Genomic DNA, 10660 nt, shown 5'->3' with positions numbered 1-10660 from the left:
TGATTACTCTAGTTATTCCATTGAAGTTAAAACTCAATTGTCAATTCTATATGCCAAATATGAGTCTAAATTTGGTTCTGTACGTTTGCAAAGACCCCAACCTGCTACTATTGGACCTGGTAATGTATTGTCTTCATGGAATAGGTTTGTGAGGACTAATCCATCATCATCACCATCTGTTTCTACTGGAACTGTTTTTAACACACCTATTTCTAGCACAATTTCTGAGTTATCATCTTATCTAGATAGTGATCCTCTTACTGAGTTTGATGATTCATTTAGTGTACTTAGTTGGTGGCGTGATCATAAAAGAACCTATCCAATTTTATCAATTCTAGCTAAAGATGTCTCAACTGTGCCTGTATCCACTATTTCTTCTGAGTCGGCTTTTATTTTATGTGGCAGGTTGATCGAGGAACGACGACGAAGTCTAACACCAGAACATGTGGAGATGCTGTCCCTGGCCAAGGATTGGGAGCAAGCAGCTGTTCGGCAGCAACACTGTGTTGAGAACAAAGATCTTGAAGAGCTAATGGAAAACATGTATCTTGATGCACAAGAAGGATCGACTTGTGTTGGTGGTGGAGATGGACATGATCACTAAAAGAGCTAGGTTGTGCTCTTTTTTCCTTTAGGGTTTTGTCCCCATGTAGTTAAAATGGGGTTTTACCTAAAGGTTTTTAACGAGGCAACCAATCTAAATAGCTCTTTATAAAGCATGGTGATCTATTTTTTGATGTCTCATGTATGGTTGATTGGCTGATGCCTGATTATTGTATACTTGTATGGCACTATGGCTGATTGTATGCTTATGTTTATTGTGTACTTGTATGGCACTATGGCTGATTGTATGCTTATGTTTATTGTGTACTTGTATGGCACTATAGCTGATTGTATGCTTATGTTTCTTTATAAAGCACTATGCCTGATGATTGTATACTTGTATTTGTATGGCACTATGGCTGTGTTGAGAACAAATTAGTGTATTGTATGGTTCATAGATGTATATTGTATTCTTAGTTGTCGAACCTGTGTATTACATACATATTTGCTATTTGCATGGATGTTTGACATGTGGGTATAGGGCCAGCACGACACGAAAGCCCAGCACGACACTATGGCCCGGCACGGCCGATTAAAGCCAATAGTGCCGGGCTTGGGCTGCGGCGTAGGCCTAAGTGCCGGCACTGCACGGCCCGACAATTAATAGTGTCGTGCCTCGGCCCATCTAATTTGGCCCGGCCCATGACGGGTTCGGGCCGTGCTGGCCCGGCACGGCCCATTGGCCACGTATACCGAGAGCAGACGAAAACGAGGAAATTTATTTATAAAAAAGCTAGAAATTTAGACCCTTTCAAAAAAAATATATGTAAATATAGAAGACAAACATATAAAGTAGTCCCTTAAAATATACACTTTGGATATCTATTATGTTTGTTTTATAGAAAATAAAAAGAAACTAATATGAATAATTCTTTATTAGTCAAATGTATTAAAAAATATATTTTTCACCGGTTCATGAACGACTATACAAAATTTTATTCCAGTCTGCACGTACATGACAAAAAATATCTAGATTCTTTTTGAAGAGTTGTGGGAAATGAATATAGCATTCATCTTACGAACTAATAGCATATGAAGTCAAATCTGCAGTAGCGCTACAGCTGGTCTGAACTCTGCAGTAACCACTAACCACGCACTCAGACCTCGGCCTTGTGCTCGGGCCGGTGCGTGAACTCGAAATCCACATGGACGAAGGCGCGCTCGACCTCGGTCAGCTGCTCCAGCTTCTCCTGCAGCGACTCGCCGATGTCATGTGCCTGACTCAGCGGCATGTCGCCCGAGAGAACGATGTCCACCTCGACGAAGTAGTGCGTGCCGAAGGTGTAGGCTCGCACCGTGTCGATGTGCTGGATCTCCTCATGGTGGTTCCAGATCAAGTACGTGAGCTTCGTCAGGTACTCTGCCGGCGCCGACTTGCCTATCAGTGTGCCTACGTTCTCCAGCACTGTTCGCGCCCACGTCGTGATCGTGTACAACGCGATCTACAAATCATTATAGTTAGTTAGTTATTCTGACAGCAGCATTCTACAGTTCATATGCTTGTATTGCAACCCTGCTTACCAGTATGGCGCCAACAGGGTCCATCCACCATTTGAACCGGACAGCGAGCAGCGCCGAGACCAGGCCGACCGAGTTTGTGATTACGTCGAAGAAATGGTCCTGGGCGTAGGCCCTCACGATCTCATTCTTGAACGTTCTGCAGTAGAGCATGAGGAAGAACTTCACGACCGCAACAGAGGACATGCTAATGACCATCCACAGCTCTTGCTTGAACTTGAAATCCGCGTGCTCCTGATTGGGTCATCTCATCGGCATCCAAGTCAGAAAGAACATTTAACGTAAGGATAATTGTGAAGCACAGATCATGTACCTGAGTTATGAGCTGGCGCCCTGATTCGATCAGCACTTGGAAGCCAAGTGTGCCCATCACTGATGCGAAAACTATTATTCCCTGCGATAAATGTCAAATTACTCAGCTTGCCGGCAACAAAGGTGGACACTCTAAATGATCTAGATACTGTGGAACTCAGAAGTATGCCAGTGTGTAACTCATTGTAGCTACGCTTCTGAAGTAACTGATTTTTTAAGCTTAACTTCTGAAGTAACTGATTCATAGGAATATACAAGAACATAGAAATTCAAAGCTGAGAGCTGAGTAATGCAAACTGGTATCATCTTTAATTTATATGATAAAAATCAACCAAAGTAACTACGTTTGACGAACAATGTACTTACCACTGGCTGCATGCGCCTCTTTCCAATTGGATAGTTGTACTTGTTCGGCTTTTTCATCTTGTACGCAGTGAACCAAAGTATGAACCCTGACAGCAGGTCCAACAGAGAGTCCAGCGTCGACGCTATAACCGCCATGGACGCGCTTTCGACTGAAGCGACGACTTTTGTTACGAAGAGGACCAGGTTGACTGCATTCGACAGGTTGATGGCAAACCTCTCGCTCTTCGCCAACTGCTTCTGCTCTTCCTGAGGACAGAAGAAGCAGGTATATGTAGTCCACAGCATATCTTATAAGGGAAACGACGTGGATGGTTTAGGTGCATGTTCCATAATCGCATAAACTGTACATAACGGTAAATCTGTAGTTGGGGCTCGCACCTCGGTAGGAGCATTCTGATCTAGGCCACCCATTTCGTTCATGGTCTCCATTTCGCTGAAATCCTTCAGTAGATTCTCTTGTTTCTTGTAGTACTTCGCGATCTTCCTCTGCTTCCCTGGCACGGTGAACTGAACTGTCAGCGGTGGGTGCAAGACGAAACAGAAGAAAAGGGAAAACAACGATTGATTAAAACAGAGTTAACTAGGAAAACATCTTGTCCATCCAAAGGGTTGACCTTCCTTCCTATACAGCATCGTCCTTTATTAAGGGCACTCGAAGCAAAGTCACCAATTACCAACTGACTTTTACGCACGAGATGATCCAGTCTTACTACACCAGTCGGTTAAGATCAGAGACACGTTTGAAGAAACAAGAAGCGGCTTCTCTGAAACCCAGTGAGAGTCTGAGAGGTAACATGTGAATTGCGATGGTCAAGCGCACATTATCTGCTATGCTTACAGTCAGGAGTCTGAGAGGGTAATTTGTGGTGGTCAGATGCACATCATGGGCTACGGCAGTCATGTCCATCAAATCAAATCAAAAGATTAAATGAAGGCAGCAAATGGAAATAGTGCTGTACGTACATGACAAGTGATTATTAGCGCCGTCTGACTGTCTGAGTAGCCATATTATGTGTGGTGGTGGGAACTGAAAACAAAGACTCGTCGTTGTCATGTTTTACGCTGTAACAATACAATAAACGCGTTGTTTCCTGCAGTCGGATTTGGAGCATCTGCCCTGTCACCACCAGTATATACTATAAGACTATTCTAATCGCCTTACCACGGTTAGATTGTTTACTTTCACTACAAAGATATCGGAAAAGCTCCGAGTACTCTGTAGCATCTATAAGGCTATACTGGTAGCTAGTGTGGTGGCTAGGCTAAACATGGACATTTAAATTCGGTGAAACAACCTAAAATTGTCGGAGGATGAAAATTAGTGGAACAGCCCTAAGTTCAGAATCAATCAATGCCATAATTTATAGAGGCCGAAACCATCAACGGCGAGTTGCGAGCTCAGTTCCAATAGCCTTTGCTGTGAATTTTCTTGTGGGGGCTACTACACTAACAATGATGTTTTGTATATATGAAACAGATAGAAACAGCGGGGCGAAAACGAAGGCGGGCAGGAAGCAAACAACAAGAACTGGCGGAAGCGACAAAATAAGAGATCGAGGGGCGCGGGCGGGCGTGCGTGCGGCGCACCGTGCGAGCCGCCGAAGATCCTGGCGTAGAAGGGCGGCTGGCGGTGGAACCGGTCCGGGACGCTGAAGCCGCTGTCCATGCGCAGCCGCCACGACCCGGCGTCGCCCTCCTCGTCGTCGCTGCGGCCGCCACCGTCAACGCCGTGTCCATGGTGCGGGCTCCCCATGGTCTCCGCCCCTGCCCTGCAGCTGCAGGCTAGTGCGTGGCTGTCGCGTGCAAGGTGCAAGTGCAACTCGTCCAGCTCTGCGCCGACTCCAAGCCGGCCCTCACCGCCACGAGGAAGTTTATCGTCGCTCGCGTGCCCCCGGCCCAGATCGGGACGGGATTGTGCGGGACGCAACGCGATGTTTCGGATCGGCTTGGCCTCACTAGCCTATAGGTCGCGTTTGGCGTGGCCCAATCGTGGATAGGCCACGCACAGGGCCGAACGAGAAACGGCCGCGTGTGGCGTCCAATCACGAAGCGTCTTACCCTGGCCCAGGTGTCTTCGCTGTTCCGTGGTTCGCGGGGGACGGTGGTTCGGTTCCGGAATCTGGACCTGTGGCCGGCTACCGTCGCTGACATGCCTGCCGGCACGCCGCTGCCAAGGTTCGGTTTCCTTCTTTTTTCCCCGGGACGGAAAGAGAATGCGACCCCGGACGTGACGGGGGTCGGGCGATCGATCTCATCGGCTCCGCCTCCACCTCCACCTCCACGCGAGAGGCCGAGACAGAGTTGGAGACGGCACCGCGCGCGCAGCAACATAAGCCCACCTGCCCCGCCCATGTGGCCGCTGCTGGTAACGGCGACATACGGCTATAGGTCTAATAGACAATGGCTCACATACGACAGTTCTATTTCGTGTATTTAGATTACCCACCACTACATACGACAGTCCGAGGCCACACAGATGTCATCCGACGAAGGAGTATGCTCATGTTTTTATTTACATGGACGTTCTCCAAAAGATGGTGATTTGTTTTTTTTTCATACATGAATATGTCTTCTTCTAGCATGTTTTAGTTGTTGTTCTATAATTATCTAAACTATGGAGTGAATTTAGTTGTCTTGAATTGGTCATTTTAGTTATATGGATATGTAATATGTTATTTCGGAGTTGTTGTTCGTTTATCGCAGTTCTGTATCTCTAAACCAAATATATTTGTGGATTTACTCATTTACTCTAACTGAAATTTACATACTACATACTAATCATTATCCCTTCTTTTATGGTTTAGATAGAGAGGACATTAAAAGCTTTATGTTTACTTAAAAAGGTTAGTGAAAAGCTATTTAATTTTGTTGAAATGTAGAAAACCGTTTATACTGTTTAAACAAGTTTAAACACGTCTAAACACTAAATAGAGCATCTACGTTCGTCTACCGTTTACGTTACCATTGCTAATTCTTAAAGCTCTATACTAAACCTCTAAAAACTAATAGTTAGAGGCTAAAATCAGATAAGGTTTTAGAGCGGATCAGCTAATAAACCAGCTAATTATTAGCTATATATTTTAAATAGCTATTAGTTATCAGCTATATCAACTATAGCTATAACAAGCTAATAACAACATATTAGCTGGACTAACAAGCCTATGCTCTCTCTCTCTTACCTCGTTTATCGATTCAGAAGTTGAATAGAATATCTCGGTACTCCCTTTATACCAAAATAACATTCGTTTTAGATAAATAATAGATTCATCAAATATTGGATGTATATGTTCTACATATGTCTAGATTCATCTTCCTATATTTGAATATAGACATAAAAACCAAGAGTAAAAAAGACTACTGTTTTAAAGATAGGAAGAAATACGCCTGTAATACAATGGATTTTCCGCCTCTAGCGGGCATCGTCGACTGACGAAAGGTTGCCAAGTTGTACAGGAATTTGCTTGCTACAGAGCCACGGAAACTACTTGGAGAATTCGTCACTGAAAGTAACATCGACGTAAAAGCGCCAGTGGCTCCATCATAGCTTTCGACCTTTCCGAAAGCAGTTTGTTGCGTCTTGGTAGTAGTCATCTTATTTAGGAGTAGCTGCTAGTCTTACGCGCCCCGGATAAATTCTACGTGCCACAGATAAATTCTACAGGCCACGCGTGCAGAAGAAATAAGACGCGGGGACGTACACATCCACCAACATACGAACACATTTTGCCAGATCATTTTACCATTCCGTAATAACCTACGTAAACGATGAGGCACCAACAACAGTCGTTTCCACCGCAACGCATGTTTTAGCGAAGCGAAAGCTCATGTCATGGTTCACCGTAGCATATATGGCATGGTTAATCAATTAACGAATTGTGCTCTAACCATTAATTAACGAATTGTGCTCTAACCATTTATTTACTTTGTTTTACTTTGTTTATTTATTATTAGGAAATTTTAAATGATTACTAACAAGTACACTTACGCTTACAGACTTAACTGTGCTAGTATTAACTACATCATGGTTTAAATATTGATTTTTTTTTAATTTTAGTCTACATGAGCGCATTGGGGCGTCCCAAGTGGCTAGCTATTTAACTAGCTAGATTCACTCTCTTCCCTACGTGGATTGAAATTGTAGATAAGACGAGAATAGTTAGCGACGAGCAAATAGATAGAAGATTTCACGTATTCCAAGAAAATAAGTGTATTACGTGTAGGACCAAGTACTAGTGGTGAGTTAAATTACTATTTTTATTATTCTCCGAGCTCCACATCAGCTAGCTATTTGAGACAACCATTGCGGACGCCCTTATAAAGGTGTCCCCAATAGCTAGCTATTTCACTAGTTAGATCCACTCTCGCTCTACATCAGCTAGCTAGTTGAGATAGTCATTGCGGACGCCCTAATGTGAGGTTAGAGGGAATACGAGCGCGAGTAAAGTTTTTTTTTCTGAAGTCACATTAACTATACTTTGTTGCAAAGCAACGGGACGATAAGTACGTATCAGGACTTCGTGCACTCAGCAATACACGTTTCCATGGCTGAATAGTCCAGCTGCATGAAAGCTTTCAGTATTTTATACGGATCAGTCCTTGACTCCTAGCATCTTTTACCAGCACGAAACGTGAATCATCAGAGGGCGTGCTGTGTACTACGTACGTACGTGGATCATCACAGGCAGAGCAGGCCAAAAACTTTCTTCTTCTTCCTTCGTTTGAAACGAAGGCCAAAACAGTTGTTGTCGTTCGTTTGTATATATTTATTTATGCCAACAGAGTGGCAGTAGCGCGATTGGACTTGTCCAAGCGACGACGTCGCCTTGTGATTGTCGTCAAGCTCAAAAGGAACGTTCCCGCATAGATGCCCTCGACCGTGTCCACGACAAGACCGAGACTAGCTAGGCTTCAACCGAAACGCCTTCCAGTCTGGAACAACGAACGAACTAGGGTACGTAAGCACATGCAGTTACTGGACTGTTTTTTTTTAACTACGCTTCACTCTAAGTCTTACTCTACTCTGATTAAGACTACTTTCTCGAGACAGAATTCGTGCAAACATGCATGCATGGAGGTTGCTATCGAACTATTTTTTATTATTATTTTGCAACTACATTTCTATTTAATACTTACAATTTGCTGCGCCGCGCGCGATGTTGCAATGCATACGATATATAGTGTGAGTTGAAACTGTAGGGTTTTGCTTGCACTTAATACTGTAGCAGAACGATGTTTGTTGGGGTTATTTTTTATAGCTGATAGTCACGGATATGGTACAATCTGCAATTATTTCATTAGCATCAATGTTCTTTTGCTTTTGTCTGTTTGATAATTATGTTTTGATCTATACTACGTACTGCAATTCATGAGTTTCTGATCGAGTTCAATATGAAAGTATGATATGCACTTGTTTCGATCATTAATTATAGCACTGGTATTTCTTGATTTTTCTCTTTTTAGAAGCTATGTTTTGTTCTATACTTCAGTTCTGTATTTTCTAAGTTGTAATTACTGTATGATGTGCACTGTTACGCCATTCATTACAGCATCAAAGTTCTTCGTAATTCACGTGTTTTCTACCAAAACGCTAGCTAGTTTTTTTTTCACCAGAAAATGTGCTAGCTCGAGGAAACCAATACGGGCCATTGCCTTCGTGACAGCAATTTGAATACACTAGAAGTATGTAACTATCGCCACTTCGGTACTTTGCAATAAGTGTGTGCAAGCAGCATGCAGCAGCGCCATGCAGAGGACGAAAAAAAAAGATGATTAAAAGGTCCATACAATTATAGGGTCCACATGGGACTCCACTAAGCACCGCTTTTGTTTGTTGCTGTTATATCATCGTGGTTGGTTTGCCATGGCGATCTTTTTCGTTCGGGTGGTATTATCTTGGAGTTAACTATATAATCTAAGATCACTAAAAAGAGGCAAAAAAAAAATCGTGCCTAGTAGTACTCTTAGCAGTTTCCGCCGCCAATCAGGTCGTATCAGTTACCACAAAACCCGCAGCGGAGTTGCATGTGTATAGCAAATGGAAAGGAAAAAAAAACAAGAGACACGATTGATCTGCACTTCTGCAGGATCTCGGATCGAGTTGGACGGAGGTGCCCGTACGTACCGTGGCTGCGGAGGAAGACCCTGGCGACGAAGGGCGGCTCCTTGGGCCGCTCCGGCATGTGGAAGTCGCTGACGTTGAGCCGCCACGACGCCGTCGGCCCCGCCCTCAGCCCCTCATTGTGGTCGTCGTCGTCGCCCATGCCGCCGGCCAGAGGATCCGATCGAGGGTAGATTCGTCGGATGAAGGAATGGGGACTAGCGCGGCCAGAGAGTCGGCGCAACCACAGGATCGGACGGCGGCAGGACAGTGGGGGAGAACGGTGTGGTGGGGGTGTTTTATATATAGATGAGCAGTTATGGTGGTGGTCGTGGTGGTGGCGGCCACACTCCCGCACAGATCAGATGACTAGATCAGAGATTGAGAGCGCATGCACAACGGCAGGTGGCTGGGACGGCGAGGTGCGCGCCGGCCGCGCGCGCGTACGTCGCCTCGTCCGTTGTTGCTTTCCACACGACCCTTGTGTTGAACATATCTGGTATAAACCAACTCCTCCGTGCAATTATAAAACTTCTAATTTAGGTCACATGATATTAATCGCTACAGGGGCTTGATAATTTTACACGTAACTATCCACTGCTAATCACATTTTTTTAAATCTCCCCTCTCACACCCCCGCACGCCCCCTTATCAGAATCATGTGATTTAAATTAGAAGTTTGCACTATATATATTTACACGGAGGGGTTAGTTTGCACTATATAGATTCTCTTCTTTTATCCGAGAGATCGAGCGCGGATGTGAGAGGCTGGGCAGGGGGAAGTGGCGCGGTTGGGGGTCGTGACGGCTTGAAAGATTTGGTGCATGCATGCCTCGCTTTTAAAAACTTGTGCGTTAGCGCCCGTCGAGTCACCTTTGTTGCACAGTCTTTAAAATTTGTCGAGTCACGACAGGGCTTGGGTCAGGTCAGCTCACTCCTCCATCAGCCGGCGGCGCGCGGTCAGGTCGCAGACTCCGGCCTAGCAGTAGCAGGCCATGTCTGCATGCGGTGCGGGCACGGGGACACTGACAAGACGACACGGCGGTAGAGCGGTACACGTTGGAGTGGCCGACGCGGCACACCCGAAGTGGGAGCTGATGCGGAGAGATGGGACTGTTGAGAACTACGTCACCACGGATCACCAGATCCGCTCCCTTCCCTCCCGTCAGCAGTAGAGGCGTAAGAAGCTGTAGAGTACCCGTCTCCCTTCCCATAAGCACGACAGAGAGCACACAAGACACATGATGTAGGGTTGGGCCTCTGGCATCTTTCTATTCTATGTATTATGAGGGGTGTACATGTTCCTTATATAGAGATGTGAGACCCCTCAGGGGCAAAGCAGGTATTTGCCCACATAACCCTAACTAGGGTTACTTAACACTCCCCCTTGGGCGAATACCGCGACCAACACATGCCTCGTTAAAACTCCGAAAAACCCAGTGGGAAAAATATGGAGAAAGAGTGCATGGTGATACAAATTGCATTTGCATTTTGTTGCCTCGTTAAAAACCTCATGTGAGAAACTTCAAGAAAACTCACCAAGGGAAAAAAGAGTACAACAACTGTCATCGGGACAGATTTCGATCCTTTGGGATCTAGATTCTATCGAATCTTCTACAAGGGCTAACTTTAGAAATGTGCTCCCCTGATCCTTGCAAAATCGTATCAATAAGGCAAAACATATTCTTCTGGAAGTATATGCACATAAAGATTCAGCAAACGGATTGCATATCCTTGCAAGGACTATTTCAGGAACTTTACCTC

At 44.9% G+C, this 10660-nt stretch overlaps 1 protein-coding gene across 2 annotated transcripts; it reads right to left on the bottom strand.

The window, feature by feature from the left end:
* Positions 1-1460: 1460 nt before the first annotated feature.
* On the bottom strand, positions 1461-9181 carry LOC100284569 (metal tolerance protein C3). 2 transcript variants are annotated; one of them, XM_020549779.3, is made up of 6 exons: positions 4387-5712; positions 3178-3293; positions 2800-3045; positions 2435-2515; positions 2125-2355; positions 1461-2045 (listed from the first exon to the last, which is right to left on the bottom strand). In XM_020549779.3, exons 1-6 carry the CDS (start codon positions 4550-4552, stop codon positions 1701-1703), a joined length of 1185 nt encoding a protein of 394 aa, XP_020405368.1. In that variant the 5' UTR covers positions 4553-5712; the 3' UTR covers positions 1461-1700.
* Between the last annotated feature and the right edge of the window lie 1479 nt (positions 9182-10660).

This window comes from Zea mays, chromosome 3 (assembly GCF_902167145.1).
Source record: "Zea mays cultivar B73 chromosome 3, Zm-B73-REFERENCE-NAM-5.0, whole genome shotgun sequence".
NCBI lineage: Eukaryota > Viridiplantae > Streptophyta > Magnoliopsida > Poales > Poaceae > Zea > Zea mays.
The sequence above is the reverse complement of the archived record's forward strand: the minus strand, read 5'-3'. Positions and strand labels throughout refer to the sequence as shown.